Source organism: Cuculus canorus, chromosome 2 (assembly GCF_017976375.1).
Source record: "Cuculus canorus isolate bCucCan1 chromosome 2, bCucCan1.pri, whole genome shotgun sequence".
Classification (NCBI taxonomy): Eukaryota; Metazoa; Chordata; class Aves; order Cuculiformes; family Cuculidae; genus Cuculus; species Cuculus canorus.
Window position 1 is genome coordinate 89,616,896 of NC_071402.1, and position 24,278 is coordinate 89,641,173.

The 24,278-nt window shown below is 43.5% G+C and overlaps 1 protein-coding gene across 2 annotated transcripts in view; it reads right to left on the reverse strand.

The window, feature by feature from the left end:
- Positions 1 to 24,278, reverse strand: part of PXDC1 (PX domain containing 1) — a 50,200-nt gene that overhangs the window by 14,823 nt on the left and 11,099 nt on the right. The window contains exon 2 of one of the 2 annotated variants that reach the window (XM_054058104.1): positions 11,483 to 11,601. In XM_054058104.1, the coding sequence (XP_053914079.1) occupies positions 11,483 to 11,601 (119 nt within the window). Of the gene's footprint in view, positions 1 to 10,868; positions 11,228 to 11,482; positions 11,602 to 24,278 lie in introns of those variants that run through there. The other variant, XM_054058103.1, reaches the window with a different exon arrangement.

Sequence of the window (24,278 nt, forward strand, 5' to 3'; positions counted from 1 at the left end):
AGCCAAGCAGTAAGGATTTGCTCTCATTAGTAATCAGTGAAAGCATCTGCAGATGCATATAGCCTTTTTATGCTTCAGCAAGAGAAGTCAGACAAGGCTGTAAGCCTGTCGCACTATAACAGATCACCCAGTGGGAGGTTTTACAGCTTCTTGCAGTCACCAGGAATTTCCAGCTCTGGTATTATTTCCCTTTCCAGCTCTTGGAAAGGCACCAGCCATGCAAACCCACACTCCAACTTGGAAACTGGCACAGACAACTTGTAACATCTGACACAATAAAAACTATTCCCTACTGAAGCTTTTAGTCATATCAAAACCAAAAGGCAGACAGCGTAGGAAGGAGAGTAAGTGATACATCTGCCTGGACAGCTGCCTGTGTATATGCTTAATGACTACAGATGTACAGCTTTGAGGTTTAAAGTTGCTGACCTTACATGAATTCCCTGCACAGGGAATTCAGTTTGGCTGGGCTAAAGCCTTCCTTTTCATATGTCTACAGTCCACATACACAGAAACCACTTGACTGGCTATATATATATTTAGAACTCTATAATTTCTTCTGCAATAGCCACAAAGTTTGTAAGGCCCTCACTTATCTTAATTCTACAAGTCTGATTTAATTTAAGAGTTAACAGATGCCCTCATGATTTTTAGTTAGTCATAGCCTATGATCCCATAACCCAAGGGATTGCTTACAACCCCACAGCCATGCTTCCCAGAGCAAGGCACTGCCTGCCCAAGTAGCCAGGACAAGCCCTGGTCCTTCTTTTTGTTTTCTCCCAGTGCCCGCTAAATGGTTGCTGTCATCAACCACAGCATATATGTGCATGAGAAATGCTGTGGTTTCATGAGGTGAAGTCTCTGGTGGCAACACTGCTTTAAGGTGCTCTCACCCTCTCCTGCAAGTCATTTCCTTTCCCACACCGCAACACAGGGCTGTCTGTGCTCTGCCAGCACAATTAGGTGAGCAGCGGGAAATACCTCCAACCACTCTTGTCAAAGGCTTCACCTCAGGAAACCCCAGCCTTCACAGAAGCAGCAAAAGACTGCAAGTTGGGATGTCTGATTTAAACTCCTTTCTCACCCAGGCACTATGTGTTCATTTAAGTAGCTCGACTGAGTTTGAGCAGGAATCAGGACTCGTATAAGGAAGGGCCACAGAACTGCACCAGAGCTTTCCATCTTCCCTTTGTGGGGGTTTCTACCCTGCCTGTCATCTTTTCCCTGTTTGGAAGCTTTGATGAGAAAGAGAGAAAGAATAAAAAAAAAAAAAGAAAAAAGGCCAGAGAGTGGTGTAGGATCTCCAGAGGCTGGAAAGTCTAGACAAACAGATAAAAGTCACATGCCAGCTGACTCCACAGTCAGAGCACAGCACCTCCAATATTCATTAGCGCTGACATCAACACACCACAAGCTGGATGCATCTGGAGTGCATGGGATTCACTGGTCACATATGTAGCATCCATACAGCAGCTACAACATATCCTGAGGCTGTTGTGTCTCTGCCTACAGACCATAAATACATGTCTATTTTCCCATCTGAGACTTTTAGACCCCAAGTACCCTTTTTCAGACAGTTTGCTACAAAATAAAAATATGACACCAATAAAGCAAAAAAGTAGCCTGGAACCAGTTGCGAGTTCTTCCACTTGTTCAGTCATGTAACAGGGCTGAGCTCAGAGCTTGGAAATCTCTTTGTGAGGTCATGGTGAAAGGCTGTTCTCATGCCTTTTTCTCTGCCCTGGCCGCTGTCTGACTGCTAATGGAAAACACATGCAAATCCCTCCCAGGAAAACTTTGCTTTCTGTCTTGTTACCCGTATTGTGCTTGAATAATTAACTCTCATTTCAAGTGATTTAAATGCTATAAACAACTACATTTATAAGGCTTGAAGTAAACTGGAGCCCTACCGGCTCCTTTTTTACCACAAACCCCGTTGCCAGATACCACAAACCTCTAAGATTTCTTCACCTTGCACACAAGCAAGCTCACACGCTGTCACGAGGGACAACACAGGCACACCACCTAACCCAGGGTCACACTCAACTGTACCTGGGATATTTGCTTCTATCAGGGGTCTACTGGGTGTACAACCCCCTAGCCAGTGACCTCATTTTAGGAAAGGAGAAGACAATCCCTTTGGTATCTTCTCTGCCTGTTTGCTGACCAGCAGTCCCAAGTGGAATCCTTAAGACTGAATAAAAGGACGCAGTTTGAGACCATGCATACATAGCAACTTTAGGCATAACAACACGCCTCTGGAAAAACACAGCACAAACAGCAGCAGAGGCCTGCAGCATCCTTCCTGCTCTGGGACTCTGGTGCTGAAGCAGCTGCAGGAGTCTGAAAGAGAGCAAGCAAGCAGCTGCGTACCTGGCACACTGGCTCACAGCGTGGGTGAGGGGCCCAGAGCTGCAAATGAGCAGGAAACGAGACCAGCAGAGAAGAAGAATGAATGGGGAGCCAATTCCTGATGTCAACACACAAGTCCTGGTATGCTTGTCTTATTGCTGCCATGTGAGCCACCAAATCTGCAACTAATGTTGTTCTGACAATCACAGATAATGCTGTGTGCTTCTACCAAATGACGCAGGACAGGAATTACAGCATGTGCTCCATAGCTCATAATGAAATCACAGTGCAGTCCTGGTAGTGAGTTTCCACAATGAGCACATTGTCTCAACAACCCTCTAATGCCTTCCAGAAAAGAAGTCCATGCATAAGTCAAACATGTCTCATATACCATCTCTCAATGATGACACCGAGAAGTCTGTTTTCTGGAGATGTGTTGCTATGTACAAGTTGCTATGTATACATGATCTCAAACTGTGGGCAAACCTTATTTCTCCAATCCGAAGGACTCTACTTCAGGCTTGTGGTCAGTAAAACGAAGAAAGGCTGTCCAAGAGATCTCCTACTTTGAGGCCAAACAAGAGCAGAAGCCAAGGTGTGCTTTCTGAAGGTGTGTGCAAGAAGGAATGATTATATTCCTAAATGCTGTGCATTTTAGTATGTACATGAAGATTAAAATATTGTATTGAGCCTTCCTCAACTAATCCTCTCTCCATGCCCTATGGGAAGACTGCAGAGTAGATTTCAAAGTGGAAAAAGGAGTAGCAAATAAATCCAGGGGCAAATCTTATTGTGTTCTACTAATCTACACTGCAAGAAAAATTTAAGGCCTATAGATTCAGATCTTGACCCCATCCTTATCTCTTTGTACAAGTCCATGAGCAGCAGTTACGGATTTCAAATCTTTAGGGAGGACACATAAGCTGTCTTGCACAGAAGACTGCTACTCTGCTCTCTCCCATGACCAGACTGTATGGGTTTATCAGCAGATATGCTCCTTTTCACCAGTTACAGTACTAGTTAACACTGCAGTGCTCGATCTTTTTCATCCTGAACCCTCATTCCTCTTTTCCCTCAGATATGTTGTAACCCATGTGTGTGCACACACAATTCAAGATTTAGGTGGAGTAATAGCTGGTCCCTCACGCTAGAACAGCCACAAGAAGAGATATAGAAAAATCACAGAATAATGTTCAGTGGAAGAGCTCAATCCGGTTCATCCAAAGAAAGGGCAAGTCCAAAGTCAGATCAGGCTGCTATGGACCATGTCTTGTTGACTTCTGAATGTCCTCACAGATAGATATTCCACAGTATCGTGCAGGAATTGAAGCTACTCAGCTGGGACATGGATCAGAGCTGAAAGGTGGCAGCTCAGCTCAATGACTTCAGTTTTTTTGCTCCTTTGTGTTGTATCCCATTTCCTCTCTCTTCTCTTCTCAATACAACTTCAGCTGGCATCTTTCCCTGCTTTATGGCCATATCACCTCTCTCCTCCCAGCTGCTCCCCTGGTCGCGTCCCTCTTCCCCACAGCAACCCTAAAAGTCGCTGTCTGGGAACTACAGGATTAGCCACCTATCTCAGATTGGACTCTGAAGAGGCCAAAACTGCCTCTCCTCTGATGGAGGAGAAGAGAATAAAAGGTTGTTAGAAGGACAAAGGAATACTCAGGGGTATGTAAAGGCAGGAAATTGGAAAAAAAAAAAAAGCAGATGGGAAAGCTTGTTTCACATAACTTTTCTTTAATAACTCTGCAGAAATAACAGCACAGGAATCCCTTAAGTCCAAAGACATGATAAGATCCAGAGAGGGGGAGATAATTATAGGCAATCAGGGATATCAGATATCCAATTACTAGAGACCACTACTGTCACTTTTCTGTTCTCTGCTGGTTATTTATGCGGTCTTCTGCAGCCTCTGGTTCTCATGACTAGGGACAGGATCCCAGAGCTAGCTACAGCGATGGTCTGACTTAGTTTGGCAGCTCTGGCAACTCCTCTCTTTCTTAATTCTACAACAATCCTCTCTTGAGGCAGACACACTTTCTCCTTCTTCTCATGGGAAAAATTCATCTATCTCATACGATAAGAGTCACTACAGTCTTTACAGCCTTTACAAAGGACTAACTGTTTATGCAGTATCACTGACAGAATCCATCTTGATGGCATTACTCAGGGAGCAGCTAAAAGGATACTACGGAGTTGAAAAGACGGGTTAAGGTAGGTGTAGATTTTTAAAATGTGTTACATATTGTGCTGCCTTTCTTAAACTTGATGTTGAGCAACAAAATAGGGACAGTTTTTTTTAAGAGGTATGAGTACCCAAACTGCATGTGGGTCACTTTTAGAAGTCCCACTAGGTAGCAATGAGCATCTTGAAGATACTGAGAGAAATATTTTAAACAGAGAAAGACAGAGAGTTTTCAAAACCCTGCCTGCACTGCACACATCTAGCTCCAGCACAGGCCATTTCTTCTTCTAGAGTTCATATACAGCAGATGTAAAAATATGGATGGAGCAGACAACTGTCCAACTGAAAGCCCCCAGAGCAAAGGTTGTGACCATGACCACCTGAGGACCCTGGCACGTCCGAATATGTGTGCAAAGCACAGGAGGCAAGGTAAAAGCCTTGAAGTCCAGACCTTCCAGTGGATGTGTTTTCCACACATGTATTAATAGTTACAGGATCTCTTAGGATCTCTGGAGGGGAGATGACACCTCCTGGTGACAGAACTCAGCAGACAGGTTTTCCCCACAGGGCTCCCTGTCTTGATGCCTGATGAGTCACAAGACACAAAAAGATGTCAAAGAAGCGTGAGATAAAAGCAAACAAAGCAGTCAAAGCCTGATGAAAAATGCAAGATCCTGCAGCCATTTTTAGCACTGGTTTCTTATCAGGTGAGACCTGTCATGAAAAAAAAACCTTATTTCCATTCCTTTTTACCAAAAGCCTCTCAGACACCTTGCTTCAACACACCACAAAAAGGCAACTTGTGCCTAGCTTTATAATGACACAGCCAGCTTAATTTATCTCCATCATTATCGATGAACCATGAAATTCAGCTAATAAAAAACAAACCCATAAGCCCCAAACTTGATTTCAGTTACACAGTGCTGCTAGAGCCTGATAACCAAGAGCTTCATCCTTTGTCTGCCAGACAGAAGCTCTAAGCAAGCTCCACTAATGAACTGTTGACAATGTCAACATGAAAAGAGCACAATAGATGCAGTGCATTTATCTGTATTGTCACAGCACCCAAACACAGCTGCTGTCTGTGGAAACCACTATGCTGCTCCATAGAACTCCCTGTTCTCATAAATCACACTCCCAGATGGTCTTGTAAACAACAACATTATAATGCAGTATATAGAAAAACGTAAGTTATGAATGTGACATATGCAAGCAAACATAATGTTCTTGGGCAAGCTCTTTGAGAACTGCCTTCTGCTTTGTCTAAGCCCTTCTAACGGCAGTCTTCGAGGAACTTCCCATGTCCTTCCTGGTGCACAGCCACTCGGACAGAGAAAACAGCCGATCACCTCCTTCTCACATGAGGCAAACATGCTGGAGAGCAGGCATGAGCCTCGGAGCTAGAGCTCAGCATTAGTTGTCTGGTGGGGACTGCTCAAGGTCTGCTGCAGGGGAAGAGTGACTCTCTTATAACTCTGTGCTACAAGGGAAGCTACAGACACCAAATTCCTATAGGAATTCTCCACCAGCTTCTAGAGACGGACAGAGCTTGAGGGCTGGCAAAAGACAACAGAAAAGTCCTGGAGAGCCACAGATAACCACGGACAGCAGCAAGGTGGTGAGGGAAACCTGGAGGCAAAGAAAGGAAACAGAAAGTGGCTCAGGGAAAGCAACTTAGAGAAGCAGAGAGGAAAATAACAGAAAGGAAAGCGAGGGGAAAAAAAGGCCACGACAGAGCAAAATGAGTCAGTGAAGGCATGGAAAGAAAGAAAGGGAAGGAAAATCAATACTATGGGAAGAGAGAGTCCATCTAGTGAAAAAAATAATCTGTAAGACTTCAAAGAACTTCTTACTTGATGGCTCAGAGTATCAGAGCAGGACCAGACGCTAAATGTAGGTGCAATATGAACTGCGACATTGGAAAAGTATCTAAGCCTCAGTTTTGATGACAAAGACGATGAAATAGTGGCAGAGGAGGATTGCCAGAAACCACCCTTCTACTCCAAGGGCGAAATATATCCCAACTTTGAAAGGCTGCTAATGCACCCTTATGGCTTCCTGCTCCAGCACTTATGGGGCTGATCCTGCCCATGTGGAAGTCAGAGGCAGGTGTCTGACTGCACTGAAGCTGAATCAAGTTCTAGGATAAATATCAGATGAGAACCCCTTAGAAGTAATATACCTAGAGACAATGGGAGGGGAGGGTACTTTTCCAGGTTTATGTATACTTCACTTCCAGTGACTATCAGGTCTGTTGCAACTATTTCTAAATCAGCAATTTTAAGTTGGTTCTAAGTCCATAGTGCTGTCCTTCTCATTAAGACTGATTTACATACAATAGTTGCTTATTTTACATATAGAAGCAGACAGTTTAGTAACATTAGGCTGTGTTCTAGCTCTGCAAAGAGTGAACTAGCCTGTGTTTTTCTGTGATCCTCTTTTGTGCACTTGCCTGGAGCAAGGGATAGGCACATTTCAGACACAAACAAAATACTAGCAAGTTACTAGTAACATCACAGTGAATCACACTTAGTCATTCACAGGTATGCACATATCTAACCTTGTTTACCAGCTTACTAGTAAGATGGTTTGTGTTGTTGAATGTCCTTGACCCTTAACATCACGGTAAACTCCAGATGCAGAGTGCACTTTGCCACGTGTTGTTATTAGTTATCAAAGATGAGACCAGATTGAATGGATGCCATGCTCCTCCCTGGGACGTCCTCTCTTCTCATATCAAAGAAAGGGTAAGATGAACAGCCAGTGAAGAAAAATATACCTCCTATCCTCTTCTCTGTAATCTCAAGGCAATCTGCAGCTCTGAGAAATATGGAGAGGGAGAGCATTGTGGAAGTCAGCTCGAGAGGATGGGGTCATGTAGAAAGGAAAGGAGAGGATGGGTTTGCTATTGCTGAACAAGAAAAGGAGCACGCTCCTCCTCAGTATTAGCTGTTTGCTGAAACCAGCTATGATGGTAACAACCAACTCTCTCTAATACTGCTGACGCTTTAAAAAAAAATCTTTAAAAATGTTAGTAACAGCTCAAGCTTGCGCTTCTCAAATACATCCTTTAAATGTAATGCACTGCAGCGTGACCGAGCTGTAGGATAGTGCTAGTCCTTTTAATGCTCCTCAGGCAAATCTGTAGGAACTTTGGAATCCTTCAATGCAATGCAAATTTGGTTTGCAACATTCTACCACTTCCTCCAGATAAAAGGCACAGCTAATAGTCACCGTCTTTCAGAAAGCCTGAGATAAACACACACACATATGCAAACTCACATACATATGCAAATGTGTTTGTATGTATATAAAAATACACACAAACATATATGACTGAATACTAACACACATAAGAGTATGCTTTTGTCAGAGGTTTTTGTTGGGTTAAGTATATTGAGCTTTACTGTAGGGAGCAGGATGTCTACTTTTAAACAGGACATGAAGAAACCATGCTTACCCCACCAATTTTCTAAAGACCGGACGTGCCCCGTGCAATCGCTATGCACAGCCAAAGCTCTGCATCAATGTCACCTGGTTAAATGAGATTGTCATGTTTTAACTTTGTGAAGTTACACAAGGCTGTGGCCAGTCACTTTAAAATGCTCGTATGATGTAAGTGTTCTGTATGCAGAGAAGCATACTCTGAAAAGTGGTTTTCTTTAAAGCAGGAGCAGCGTGATTTTAAACAAAGTGTTACTGAAATTGTGAAGCATGCTGCCATTACTTAGAAACTAATCCTGATTTTTATTCCACCTCTGTTTCAAAGTTAACCCTCACCCCTCCACGAAGCTGAACAGATCAGGATCTGCTTATATTGGGTTTCGGTTTTTCAAATCCTGGTCTGATGCTTTGCTCATTCCTGATTCTACTGAAACCAGTACACTTATTCCTGAGAAAAGGATAAGTGAAAGTTGCTGGCTCCAGGTTGTAGGCAAGAACGGAGCATCACAGGCTGAAGATATTTCCTCTTTCTTGACTGTTAATGCACCAATGGTGTATGTTACTTGGAACCTGATATAAAGACAGTGCAAGGGACTGGCTCCAACTGCACAAATGATGTCTCAGAGAGATGTGGAAAAGTTTAATAACTTGTGAAAGGCATGACAGATCTTGAGGCAAGAGAGAAAACACACTCACTTGAGAGGGGCACTCAGGAATGAGAATGGATTTAGGATGCACAGGGGCTCCTGTGCCTAAGCAATGAGGAAGGCACACAGTAGAAGGGGCAGGAGGCCACGGCCAGCAGGGAGCAAGTCCATTTCCAGCCAGACCCAGCACATGCCCCAGCCCAGCTGCCAAACTACTCTTCTGACCCCATAAAGCCAACAAGTACAAGGACTACAGGTGCCCTGGGAAGTCAAATTTTAGTTACAGTGACCCTGGCAGGTGCTGTGCCCGGCAGCCTACAGGCAGACTAGTTCCAGACATACCTGCATCCTCGAAAGCTGTGGCCCAGGTGCCATATCATAGAATCATACAATAGTTTGGTTTGGAAGGGACCTCAAAGATTGTCTGGTTCCAACCGCCCTGCCATGGGCAGGGACACCTCCCACTAGATCAGGCTGCCCAAGGAGCCATCCAACCTGGCCTCGAACATCTTCAGGGATGGGGCACATAGACTTAAAGGCCATGTTAGTTAGAAATTATTGCCACTCAGCACTACTAAAAATCACACTCGGAGTACTTCAGGTAGGGCACTCACAACGGATAATGTATTGTCACAATATTTTAGATCCGTGGTCAGCAACCTCATTGTGTGAGATACTGGAAAAGTACGCTGTGCCGGGCATACGGCAGGGCTGAGAGATGGGGCGGGGAATCTGCAGGAACAGCCAGAGGACTCCCCCATTTCCAGCCTGCCCCTAAGTGGGGGGAACCAGCCCCAGTGCGGTACCCCAGCATCTCCAACCCCGCACCTCGGGGCTGGCGGGGGGGGGCTGGATGGCGAGGCTGCAGCCACGCCGGCAGCCCTGCTCCTGTCCTGGCTGTCTGCAGAGGGCACTCGGTGCCTGCGAGTGGCGGCTGGAGCCCAGCTGCCTCCTCCCGGCACCGGGAAAGCCCAGCCGGGGAGCGGGATGCGGCTCCCGCACCGCCGCGGGAAGAAGACGGGGAGAGGGAAAGGTATAAGCGCAGCCCTGCCGCTCTCCCAGAGGTCAGGCATCTGGCAGGCCAATAGAAAAAAAACTGTCTCACTTGAAGCACCCATCAGAAAACATCCTTGGTGAGTAACCCCGGCAGAGACCCGCCGGCGCTGCCTCCTGTCCGGGAACAGAGCCCGCTGTCCCACAGATAGGGCTCAGAAATCAATCCCAGGAAGGAGAACCAGCGCCGGGAATGTCAAAATACAGACCCTATGCAAGGCGAGGGGGTCAACACTAGCAAAGTGTGAGGCAAAGAGAGAGCAGGGTCTTCCCCATCCTCTCACAGAAGAAAGCAGACAAGGAATATCTGGTTCTCCCCATTTCTGTTCAATCAAATCATCTATAAGTAACTATCTATAAGACTGGAAGTGCTACGAACACATCTATTTTCAGCTGAATGGATGTTCCGCACCACTCTACACACTTGAAACACAGAATAGTTAGAATCATAGAATAGTTAGGGTTAGAAGGGACTTTAAAGATAGTGTAGTTCCAACCCCAACGATGTTAGAGAAAACCACACAGCCATGTCTAAAAAATACCCCAGAGATTAAAGAAATCAAAAGCAATCTCCAAAACAGCTCACAAGTACTTTCTACTCTGCACAGAGAGGCCTGAGCATGGGCAACATCCCCGGAGCTGGGATAATCCACTTCAGACACAAAAACACAGAACTGCTGGTGCAATTCCCCTGTTTTGCAGAAGTTATGCGAGGAATCATGCCAGCTCCCAGAGTCGCTCCATCTCCTGGCAAGCGTCGCTGACTCTTCCCCCCCCCTCGCTCTCCTTGTGGCAAACAACATACCAACATGGGGAGATTTTTCAGCTCCAGCCCTTTTCCTGCCAACACCCCGCTTGCACAGCCGGGAAGGAGGCCGGAGGCAGCGAGGAGGGGCACGGAGTCCCCTCTGCCCCCCAGCCCAGCGGGGACAGCCTCGGGGCTGGGCTCTCCTCCCTGCGGGACTCGCCCCGATGGGTTGCTGGGGCAGCCCTTCATCCCACCCGTATATCGACAAAATAAACGATACAACAGAAACCAACAGGAGGAGTTTCCCATCGCCAAACGCCCCCGCAGCTCCGCTCCCCCCCGCCCCGTCCCGCAGCGGCTCCGGCTCCTCGCCCCGCTCCCCCCGTTCCCCTCTCCCGGGGAAGCTCCGGCTTGAGCCCTCGGATGCTGCTCGAACCTTGGAGCAAAGGAGAGCGGGACAGCTCGGGCCGGTCCTCGGGGAAGGAGTCGAGGAGGCGCTTGAAGAGGCGCCCGAGGTCGGAGTAGCTGCGGTGCAGGTAGAGGATGTTGCGGTCCGACCACTCGGTGCGGATCTCGTAGAACTCCTCCTCGTCGCCCCTCCGGCTGATGATGAGCCGCCGGATCCCGTTCACCCAGCAGCCCCGCACGTACATGTTCACCAGCGAGGTGCCCTCAAACACGGCCGAAGCCATCCCGCCGCCGCATCCCCCGCCGGAGGGCGAAGCGCGCCGCCCCGCGCCGCCGAGCGAACAGGAGAAAGGGGAGGAGGAAGAGGAGGAGGAGGAAGGGAGAAGGGGGCGCCACCCGCCCCACGGCCACCCCCGGCCCTGCCCTGCCCTGCCCTCCCCGCCGGAGCTCAGCCGCCTCGCAGACGGTCCCCGCGCCGGGACCCTCCTCTTCCTTCTCGGGACGATTTCGTCGATGCCACAGACATGACGAGGAAATTTTTTTCCCTTACTGTGACCTCAGAAGTTTTTTTCCTTTTTTTTTTTTTTTTTAAATTGTTAAATTTCCATCCCGATCAGCCGAGAGAGGAAGGGAATGGCTTACGCGCTTCCAGCTGCTGCACCGAGGCTGTCTCGCGGGGGAAAAACGTCCCTCTGTGCCCTGGAAAGCCCAAACGGAGACCCCCGGCAGCCGTGCTGGCATCTTCAGGGAGAGGGAGGTCCCTTACAGAAAAGAAAAGTATGAGAAAGTGAATCATAGGATCATAGAACAGTTTGGGTTGGAGAGGACCTTAAAGATCATCCAGTTCCAGCCCCCCTGCTATGGGCAGGGACACCTCCCACTAGATCAGGCTGCCCAAGGCCCCATCCAACCTGGCTTTGAACACCTGCAGGGATGGGGCACCCACAGCCTCCTTGGGCAACCTGTGCCATTCCCCCTCATCCTATCGCTACACGCCTTTGTAAAATACCTGTAACAGCACTCTCGTCTCTGGGCTCTGCTTCATACTGAAGTTGAAGCAACTGACAACATGGTGACATGGGATGCATCAGCCAGGCCTCCGCTTGAAAGCAGTAGCCTCCAGCACCAGGCTTTCTGCTGCAGAGATGTTCAGTGAGGCAGAGGAAGGCATCGGGCATCTTCCTGGGGTCACGTCATGCCATAGCCCAGGGTGGGAGAGACTCTTCCTGTTTGCATAATTTGGGGAGGTCAGAGGTCACTGCACTCACACTATGTATTATCAAATTTAAGCCAGTTTTTGCCAACATGACATCTGCGGCTCAGTGTGCCAGGAATTCACTTGGTAACAATTAGGGTGCTGTTAACTGCTCAGAAAAATCAGCGGAGCCCAGAGACGAGAGTGCTGTTACAGGTATCAGCCAAAATCTAGTATTTGGAGAACATTGCAGATGGATCAGCTTGGAACAGCACATAAAAGCACAGGAGAGGTGAAAAATACTTACTTGTTTTCTGTAAAGTGCATAATTAAATAACTAAATCTTTTCAATAGATAACATGTTGCTAGTAACTGCCTAAATCATTCAGATGCCGCATGGCTCTGTGGTAAACCAACACTAAACCAACAAATGCAATCGCATCCCAATCTCCCTATCCACTAATTGTATATTTTCTTGATTTGTCTTCTATGTAACAAAACTGGGTTTAGTTCTGAAGCACAGTCATATGTAAAGAATGCAGACAACTGAGCCCTGTCTCTCCAAACAGAAAGTCATGTGCCTGTTTACTGCAGCCTCGCTCTACAGCACCTGAAGATATTTCTTTAAAGAAATCAGCATTTTTCAAAACAGGATGGGCTATACTTAAGATGTCAGAGCAGATCTTGAGGTGCTCAGCATCGGTTCCTACCAAACCGATTTCATTGAGAGCAGCACTGGGCCTGTAGCTGTGATATAAACCAAACAAAGAAAACAACTTGAAGTCACACACTTTCCAAGGAGAGCCGTGTTTCTCTTCATTAAGCAAAGTGTGTGGCAGAGGCCCACCCACTTCACCTTGCATCACTACAAAAAGGATTTTCATATTACTGTCAGGCTAGATATCTCCTGAGTACCCCATGTTTGGAGTATTTAGTGTGGCTCCACAGGAAAGGAATTGTTGAGAGCCTTTGCACTGTAGGAAGATCTTCATACAACTTCTTTTGTTTGAGGTAGGCTTTTGTAATCCCTCCTCTTGTTCCAGTACATGGTGGTCTTCCCAGTTCTTCCATGTGAAAACAAAACAAGAAAACAAAATACCTTCTGTTCTGACAGTTGCTCAGTAACCCAACATAACCACACATCCTAAGGAAGCAAAACTTCTAGGAAGAGAACAGTGAGAGTAACCCCTGTTTTTTAAAGATGTCAGCCTTGCTTTGCTTCTATTTAATCAAGGAAAGTACTTGCCCTCTGCTCGTTCTGAATGATATTTTTCTGCCTTTGCAATGGAACAATTTTTTTGTGTTGTAGGCCTGCCCACAAACTCTGTGTAAATTAGCAGACCTCTGAGGCTCTCAGCACCTTATCAGAGCTCTGGCTTCAGTTGGATTCTCTAAGGTCTTGGTTGGGAGTTCGCAACTTCTGGTGGATTAAGGATGGCATGCACTGTCCTGTAGGCTTGAGCATTAAATGCTTGGTTCTATTTTTCTCTTTCAGTCTGACTGGTGCCACTCTTCCAACTTCATTAAAATAGGAAAATCACATAAAACCCCACATGCCTGTCCCTGCTTGCTCATATAAAGTGAGCCTATGCCAAAAATTCTACATCTAAAGGGCTTGAAGCTGACATGCTGATGCCAGATCCTGAATTTTAGGAGTCCGAAATGTAGAAGTACTCCTATGCCTAACGTTGCACGTGCAGCATTTCTAGGATCAGTTCATTATTCTCCCATATGATACTGTTCCAGAAAGAGGAATCTTAATAGAGTAAGTACAGAAATACAACATCCCCTTTTTGGAGTAAAACTGTAGGACAGCTTTAAATCCTGCCACTGAGCATGTGTGGCATGCGTACCCTGTTGCTTGTGGTTCTGTCAGTAGCCCACTGCAACTTAATCTCATTCTCAGCTCAGGTGGCAGGGCATGCATATATAGGTCCTCTCACCTCCCAAGTATGCTCCTGAGTGTCCCTATTACCTCACTGTAATGCTGGCTAGCCATTAAATATGGGCACAATTGCTGTTTATGAATGTTTGTTTAGTAATAATCATCTCTTACTGTGTGGTTCCAGAGAAGTTTTGCCAGGGAAATACTCATGCACAGAAAATAAATATTTGTGTTACTTTAATGGTGTGCTGAGGAAGATGTCAGGACTCGCAAGTTTACCTGTAATGTGGAATGTAAAATGGATGTGCAAGAATGATGGATAGTCCCAAAGGATAGATGAAATTATTCCAGATGAAAGTATGTTTTATTGTCAGCATCTTTTATTATTGCTCTACAAATTGTATCTTTTGTTCCATTTTAAGAGTTCATAAAGGGCTGGCATTTGCATTGGACAAGGTTTTTGTGTGTATGCAGCATGGACAGAGGCAGTGTGCAGCAGCTGCTCTTCAGCAGAAAATGGGAAACATGTATTTGCCTTTCTTCAAATACAGGCTTTTACTAAAACACGTTTTATTCCTTCTTGTGTGACATGTAGCATTACTATTTTCCATATTTAAATTTCAAGACAAAAGTAAGTAGTGGCAATTGCACCTTAAGAGAATGAAGATGTAGGCTGAGTCTATGTTTTATCCCCTTGCACTGTTGGGATCTTACTGTCTCACTGATTTGAGCCATAAAATGTTATGGGAACACATGTATTTTCTTGGCCACTTATTAGTTTGTACTCTACTTATCAATTGTCCAATCTTCCATTTTACTTTTGCAAAGTGGCAAACAATCTCATTAATTTAAAAGACCCGCAGAGTACTTACCACTTCCTTCTAATCAGCTTACTGAAAGGACTCAGGCCCTGTGAAGGTTACCCCGCCCAAAAACTCACTCTCAATTCTTCATGTGATGCAAACACAATGAAAGTGATATGGCAAAATTGTCTGAATTTGAGAAGAGGCCAGGACCAAATCACAGGGCTTGGAAGCCCAAAGACAGGTAACTCTAGCCTCTTAAATTTGCAACGCGAACCATGGCTAGAAACACAGATGAAGTTGAGAAAGCCTGTGTTTCAAGCCTTGTGCTGTGATATGACATCTGTCAGCCCTGTTTTTTCAGGTTTCTTCACTGGAAATTATAGGGATGCTTGCCGTCTGTCATATACAAGAAGGGTATGAAGAATTCTGAAAGCTATTTCCATACTATCTACATTTTCTCTACATGTCTTACACCCTGCAGTCCACTGCAGCACTTTCTTTTGCCCTCACCAGTTACAGTCCTCAACAATTATCATTTCCCAGACTGCATATGCATTTGGCATGAACTTCATCAAGATAAGATATCTCCCTGTTATTGTTTGAAAGTAATTTTAGAGCTCCCTTTTGCAATGATGCCCTCAACCCGATTAACAAAAAGGTGTAATGATTCAGCCTCTTTCTGTCTATATCCATGAACTATATACTTCGCAGGGTAGGAACAGGCTTTTGTAGTGTATTTGTAGTTAAAGCCCTCATTTTGGCGACAGGCTTTATAGCAAGCAATAAGGAGTATCTACTACTGCAAACAAGGGATAAACAAAGTGATTTTCATTTTATGGAAAAAATAGACAGGCTCTTTTCTGAGCACTCCCAGTGAAGCTGGCAGGTTTCACTACTTCAGTTTAGATCATTAGCCTCTTTGAAACAAATGGATTATTGAAATATCAGCAGTCACTAACCAGCCAATATGCAACTCCACCCAAACCAGGTGAGAGGTGTTGCAGAGTCTCTGTGGGGCAGGAACACCTAAAGGCAATGATTGTCCTGGAAGTGTCAAGTTGGAGCTCAAGGACAGAGGCAGGCTGTGATCTGAAGGCACCCTATCTTTGCCAGCTCTGTCAAAGGGTTACATTTTCCTGCACTGCAGTGATTACCCCTGTCAGATGATCTGAGTTAAAACAGTATTCAGGTATGGAACAGGAAGAAACAGCCAAGGGCAGAGAGGGGAGATATTTCCCTCAGCTGATACTGCCACCAAAACTCAAGTGTTGGAAAATACTGAACTAAGGAAGGAGTCTGAGCCTTGGTGCATCACCCCGGAAAGAGCCTGAGAGGGGCAGGAAGGGTGCACTGCCTGCCTTGGGGTAGGAGGCTTGCTCCATTAATATGTTAATAGCTCCTTCTAACTTTTCAAAACTCCAAGATTTCATCAAGCCACTTCTTAACAAGTCAAAAAGCAGTCTTGGGAGTCACTGAGACTGGAGTCACCAAAGTCTTCTTGCCTGGTGACTTTTAAAAATAATTCCTGCTGTGAAAACATGGACAGCTTGGACTCTACAGTAAAGGACTGAGTCACATTTTCAGCCTTAGCTAGCAGATTTGTAAACACAGGAGACCAGAGCCTTTGCAAAGATGCTCAGTTAACTCATTCTGCTCTGTTGCCAGTGTGGTGCTGGAATAAATAAAATGCTTACCTGTTGCTCAACAGTACCAAAAATAATTCAGAAAGTAAGAGGGATTGAAGTTTTATCTGCTTACATATTGAAATTAAGATAATGAGGTTTAAAAAGCAGCCCACACCTCTGTAATACCTGCAAACAATTTGGAGTGGGCATTCTTTTTATGTTCTCTCATGATGTACACCCTTCTGTTAACGCTTTTTTATTTTTAAGATGTGCAATCCAAAGGCAAAGCAGCTCCTCCTGTTGTAGCGTTTAGTTCATTTGACCAGATCGTCCCTTCCTGAACACCTTTGGTGAGAGAGAGTCCTTGATGAAATGAGCTACTGACTGAAACATCCTTTCATGCTCCTGTTGGGCAGTTTGACTGAAAAAGGTTTGCATACACAGCCAGAGCACTGCTGGGACTGTGTATTCTCACTTTGTTCTACTCCTCTCTCCCTCAGGCTGATTCTGTGAAGTACTGAGCCATCCTGGAGCCAATGGGAGTTGAAAAAGTGCTCAACATCCTTCCAGCTTTGGCTACCTCATAATACAGCCATTAATATATGCACAACCTATTTTTAGAATCTGTAACATGTTTTCTGAGTAAAAAGCTGCTTTAAAGACCCCTTCTTTGCCTCAGAGTTGACATTGAATTTGATTTAATAGAAAAGCCTGAAATTCTTTCCATTAAAAAGTGTATTATAAATGCTCAAGGAGCTGTAACTGCATTTGAAAGCTAGGTATATTCCTGCCAAAGGGTAAACTAGCTTCATCTAATAGGAGAATATTCCTAGTGGAACAATTTACCCTTTATGAGCCTTTTTCCTGGAGACAATATAGAAAGTATATCTTCTCTACATTTCCAGCAGAGCAAAATAAATTAAATATTCCTGCAGGTTATGAAAGAAAACACTGGCATAAAAATATGCAAGACAAAATTTATCTGTGTTTTCAGACTCTTAGCCTAGTGCAATTAGCCAGTCGGGCAGTCAAAGGTCCACAGTACTGGCCCATATAGTTTGTAATGATTCTTTGTATGGCCTAATGCTGCAAATTTGTATTGCACATTGAAATGGAAAGCCCTGAAGTGTCCAAAAAGACAAGCATTATTATTCTGAGTCTGCAGAAGGGGAGACACAGCCACGGAACAGAGAAAGTAGCTTGCCTAGGACTGCAGAAAGAGGTTGTCCTAAAGGCTGGAATATTTGTAGCACTTGGCACATGGACTTGTATTCAACCCTTAGAGAACATACTGTTTTGCAGAGAGGAAAAAATCACACTGTGTATGTCCACTAGAGCTGTAAATGCACAACAGAGCCATTTGCACATGCTAAGGAATCTTAGCAATTTTTTTTTAAGGATGAAGCAGCTCTAATGTTCTTCTTTTTTTTTTTCTTATTATTGTGAAGGAAAACCACTCAGTTTAAAAACAGTAGGCAAAGGGTAATAACTTCAAGTTGGGCATTTCTTTCTGCTACTGTTGTTAGTAATTGGAACAAATTCTTTCTTTGCTCTTGTTACACTGCCCCAGGATAAGCAATTGGCCTTGTTTTAGATGCTGAAATCTCTGGCTGTATCCTAAGCAGTGGTAACTCTCCCTTAAGACATACGAGCAGTCCAGCTGACCTGCATTAGACTACTTGTGCTCTTAAAATTAAGGGCACACTAAGTGCTCAACTATGTGAATATGGAGCCCTTCAACATCTGCTCAAGGCAAGGAGAAGTTCTCAATGAAAGAAATATACAAGGAAATCAAAGCAACAGGAATGCGGAGTATGAAAGACATGCAGGATTGGGCCCTGAACCTGATGAACAAGTATTACTGAATTGCATTCATTCACATAGCAGCATCCATAAGATACAGCTCATCAGTGTTTGCTTCTTCAAATACTTCAAGTCAAAACAAGCGTGAGTGATTTGATGTGTCTACATGGCATAATTAGAGATATAAACAATGACTACCATTGCAGAAACTAGAGCAATATGCTAAGTAATTACCTGAGTTATTTTGGTCTGGCTATATTCTGCATCATTAGTGTAATTACCGGAATTAAATTCAAGCCCATCATACTTTCAGTTCATGCACAACCACCTCATCCTCAATTTTTATGATGTTTCCTCAGTCACCAAGGTGGCCCATGTTCTCCTCCGTTTTTTGTTATGTGAGCTACAAAGGAAAGACCCGTTAACAAAAACAAGGTTAATTATGCTTTCATCAGAATGGATTCATAAGGGATTCCTTCTGAGAAACAGCAGAGTGGGGAGTCCATTCGCTCTGTTCCCTTCCCCCTCAAAAAAATAAAGTAAAACCACACAATGAATGTCTCTATTTACATTTCAGAGTTCTTTTCATGCCTAATATGCCTCTGTGAATGTACCAAACACGAGTGAAGCATGAATAATATGTGACTATTTTTCCTTTTTTTTTCCTATATTGCTCAGCACTCTATTTTTCTAACTGTTCCTGAGAGCAAGAAGGAAACCATTTCCCTGCCCCCTTCCTCTTTGTTTCTTTTTCTTCTTATTCAGGACAGGGCTTGTAGTGAATCTGTTAGGACTATTGTACTGTATTCATCAGTTCTACTTGGTGCAGCTTATGTGTGAATCGAGGCTCTTTTCTCTAAGAGAAAAGATATTTCCCTTTATAGTGTTCTAAGTCAATTACTGCTTTGGCCTTGTGTATTTTTTTCCTTCCAGACAGACATATGATAAGTATTTTCCCTAAAGCCCTTTTTATTATTTGTCATATTATAAAGACCAGAGTACCTTAGAACATATATATGGTTCGGTTCACACTGAAAAAGGTCATGGAAGGTGACATAACACCTTCTCCTTATAAATAAAGGGAAAAATCTGATGGGCAACTCTGATCACTCTCGACATAAGAAGGTTAACAAAGCACCTACAAATTTGTTTTGTGTTTGCATAGGACAGCAATTATTTTTTCCTTAATAAATAATGTCTGCTACCTCAACCAAGAGTTGACTCTCAACTGAACACACTGTGAAGCCTCAAAAGAAAGTGAAAAATGAAGCAAAAGTAATACAGTGGTTTTAGTACAGATTGCTGGAAAAAAACAACCCCTATGCAAGCTAAAAAACCTTTGGGCTTGATTGCATAAATGCTCCAAGCACAGAAATTCATCAAGTTTCAACATTAATGATACTTTTGGGGTTTTAATTTGGGAGAAAATGGGATGCAAAGCTAGTGGGAGTTGTTTGGTTCTTATTTCCATACAATTGAGGTATAAAGCTCATTGTGTTCAGTGCTAACCCCACTGGACACCAGCTTAAGTTTCAAGCACAGTCAAGCCCAAATTAGACCAGCTAAAAGATCTGCAGAAGCCTCCTGGTTTCAGCACACAATGTTGTCATGTCCCATGGGACAGAGCCAAGAAGTACTGTAACATGATGCACCTAATCTTGTGGGAGAAGGAGAGTCTTTACAATCAATGTTGAAAATACAGGTCCTCAATTTCTGCTGCAAACAGAGGCTATGCAGCAGAAATCACTGCAATAACCTACTGCAATGTTACTTTAAATGCAATGCACGTTTTCTTTAGGCGTTTCTAGCAGAGTTTTACCCCTAGTCATCACTGTAAGAGCCCAATGCAGTCCTTAGTCCAAGACCATCTCTTCAGTGAAACTAATAGAAATAGAAACAAATTGTACTTGAAGCTTGCAGTTGTGCATACAATCACTGACCCCAGAAAATAGTTGGAAATAAAGAGAATTCAAGGAGCTCTCCCCTAGGACTAGGTTTTAATGATGATTCAATGGTACATCAAAAGAATTTGACTTAAAAAAAATAATAATGCAATACAATGAGTAAGGCAAGAATGATGCAATACAGACTTCTTATGGAAAATGCATAGTCTCTAAGCAGAAACAAAAATTAACAAAACATGAAGCCATAAACTTCTAAAGACGAAACGTTTCTGAAGAACTCTGGTAGGGAATTTACCAATGAGGGCTGAAAACCTTATTTAACTTCAATTCAGGGACTAACCATCAAACAAGTTTCAACAACCTCTGTAGATGGGAAGTCCGCATGAGCAGGGTTTCATTGCTGTGGGAACACCATCTTGGTGCCAGATGGACTTTCACGCCAGACCCTAACAGTATCATCTCTAACATAAAATGATTTACTTATACAAGGCAAAGAGATAAGATGATACAAACTTATCTTAATTTAAGCATGGTGAAAATTGCATTTACCGGTTAGTTTATTGATCAAGATGCTTCTCTTCAATTTTTGCCTGCAAAACACTAAGGCTTGTTTTTCCTCTCCTACCACTTCCGCTTCTTAGTTGTCTGATTTCCCATTAGCCTCACTCAAGCTGAGGTGACAAAAATTGCCTAGAATGTTTACTTGTAGCTGCTAAAATAGTACTCCCATTTTTCCTTCTCCAATCTTTACTGACATCCTATGTCAGTTCTTATATTACCTCATGGTAACTACTGCACTTAGGCCTACTAAAAAAATTAAGATTAAATGAGAAGCAGGTACAGTTAGCTAGATGTTTCTTATCCAAAAGAGAGATCTACATCCTACTATTATGTGCAATGTTCTTTAAATTGTATTTACCTTTGGAAACTTGTTTGATAGCGTAGATTCTCAGTGTATACTCTGCTTATAAATGAATGAATGAATGAATGAATAAATAAATATTAATGGTTTTGCGAGGATCTGGGGTTTTTTCTGCAATTGCTTTTTCATAGTATTTGTATCAAAAAAATTCACTGCTGCTTGTGTAGTGAACCTCTTAAACAAAAAGCTCTGGAATTAAAAGCACTGTTAATATTAAAAGAATACTGTTTGCTCACAGAGTCCCAACTGCAAAGCAAGACGTGTTAGTTGTTGCAAGAAATTTCTAATAATTCAGCTTGCAGGACTGGGTGGGAAGAAAGGGGGAAGAGTCTTTGTAAGGACTAAAGGTAAAAGGGGCACCTTCTTCCTCAGACCTAAAGATATTCCTCATAAGAACTGTAAGTTTTTAAGCCTCTGAACACTTTGGAGTGTTCATAACTACACAAACACAGCTTCACTGGTGCAAATCACTAGAGAGCTCTGATTGCTCCCATGTACAGCTATGTGTTAGCACAATCAAACACACATGCCAATGAAGCTCATGCAGGATTAAGCATAGAATCAGAGCTTTATAGTGAAATGTTTCAATGGGACCAGAATTTAAGTTTTCATTTCCTTCCTAAAAGGAGTCACAAGGAAGACAGAGGCATCTACATAGACGAAAAAAGAGATAAGAGACCTTGGGAAGACCTACAGGGAATAAGAAAACTGTCAGTCTAAAGCTTCAAAAGATCAGCTGCTTTCTTGTCTTTTAGCTACATGGAAAAATCAATGTTAGGGCCCTGTATCTTCCTATACTGAAAGGAAACAAGAAACACAAAGACAAACCAGCATCAATATCAGCCATATGCTTCGGGGACTTGACAGTCGCATGCTTTCCAACAGATGATGAAGAGATGCAAGCCCGTTCCTCTGGCTGGCAGGACAGTGGCAAGCTTTTGTTCTTGCCTTGCCTCAACTCATAAATGTCATCTTCTTTTCAACAAGAAGAGAAGATCTCTCTTTAGTGTGGCTTCATTCCACCACATGCCAGAAAAAAAAACCCTGTCTCCAAAGTAGTTAAGAAGATAACTATTTTATATATAGCCAGTCCCTTGCACAGCAGCTGAGTGAAACAAAGGAAACTCTTTCAACTTCCTTTTCTCCACTGTTTTCATTTTAAAAAAGGGGGTGTGTGCATGTGTGTGTAGATTCAACTGCCTCCTAATTGTTCCCCAGCTTCCGGTCAAAAAGGTCTGGACCTAAGTCCCAGGAAACTTCTCATTCTCTGTCTGATGCAGAACTTGGGAGAACAATAGCTGGCTACAATCAATGGTGCTGCAGCAAAGATGTGTTAAAATACATGCTTGCATTGCTGCCTTCTATTGTCAAATGTCAGTATATATTAACAGCACATAACAGTTATACTAGAAAAGTATTAGTAATTCTAAGTGCTGAAAATCACCAACTATTTTATCATTTAGCTTCTCTGACAATACGTAGCAAGAATTATCTCCTTTTTAAAAGAAAACCAGGTGGATGGAATAAAAAGATGCACAAAGAAATTTACTACAGTACCACCCAAACCCATGACACAATGGTATTTAGAACAGAAGAGCTCATTTTTCCCAACACCATCATTTTTCACCTCGATTTCATTTCCAAGGACTAGTGGTGCCACAACACCTGAGATGGTGAAACAGGGTGGCCTTGGAGTCATTATTCTTCACATCCTTCTCAATGCTATATCACAACATTCAAAACTATCAGCAATTTCTTTTGGTGTAAGCCCAGAAGCTATTTATCCCATAGAAGTTTTCCAAAGCCATATTCGGTACTCAAATGAGTTTTCCCAATTTTCCCAGAAAAAGAAACCCTTCTTTGCCTCCTGAAGCAATGACAAAGCTGCCCAGCATGGGAGACAGAGCCTGAGTAACTACCCCTTCACATGATGACCACTACCAGACAAGAGACCCCACATGACTGAGGGAAATAAATATCAGAATACATAACAAGACTATGTCCTTCTATGAAGTTGCCATTGTCTCCAGCTTATTTCCCATCATTGTCAGCATAAAACTGTTAAAAATACATAATATTTTCCAGGTTGCTTCAACACATGTGATAAGATCTCCTCTATAAAGGTCTTCCTCTTCAAATCCTTCTCTGATTTTCTCTGATAGCAAGGGACATAAAAAAAAAGTAGTAGATTTGAGGCTGACTTCTTTGAGAAGAAGGTGAAGTGCCATCTCTCCTATTTTTCTCTCACATTGCTGACACTTAGTTGAGTCTCCCACTCAGCATTGGAACCATCCAAGATATCAGCTGTTCCCACAGATTTGAAAACTTGAAAACCCAATTCTGAAAACAGCGACCAGGTCTGGCTTTAAGGCAGAACTGCATATTGAATGCAGTTCTTCTTTCTGCAAGAAAGCACAAAACATAGATGTGGTTGTATAAGCATCAGCAGCTTACCCAGGGAGATTGGGTTGGATGGCAACACATCAGATAAATTAAGAGGCCAAATGGAGAACAACATCCTCTGTCCTGTTGCGAACTAGGAAATTTGGTGATCAAACTCTCTCAAAATCAGGCTGCTTACTAGAAGCATCTCTGCATATGAATGTCTGGTGCCTACCCACAGGCGCTCAAGCGTGACCGAGTCTCACAGCCTGAAAATGTCAAGATCACCAAGGAAATTCTGTGGAAAAAAAAGGAATAAACCCCTTATTGTCCCATCACTACAAGGCTTGCTTTCTTCCTTTGTTGCAGTAATTCATTTTGTACAGATTTAACAAGCTAAATCTTAAAAGTCCTTCCTGAAACAGATTTGGAACCAAGCTGCTATGCATACTAGCTGGCATAACGGAGGTCAGAATTCAGACTTTCATTCTTCTTCATTCCTTTCCAGGAAGCACTCTTGCTCCTTCAAAATAAATTGTAGATGCCAGTTACAGAATTAAGAGTTCATCTCTATGTAAGCAATTAGAAGTACATTTTTTTGCAGTACTTTTTGTCTTATTAATAGCACCATGGTATTTCTGGAAAGTAATGGTGGCCTTTAACAACTAATAATAATTTTAGAAATAGAAGTAACTCTTAGCTTTGCTTTTCCTAATAGGCTTAAAGAAACACACTGTGCAGTAGAAACCTCTCTTGTGCATCTCAGTGCCCTAATGAGATCATTACTGGGGTGCATGTGTTTGAACAGAAGCACCATCCGCACCTTTCTATTCCCAAGGAGAAGAAAGACCACTGGAAGAAATTCATCACGGTTATTAAGCTACAGGTTTCTTGTGCTCAGAAAGGATCACTGGGC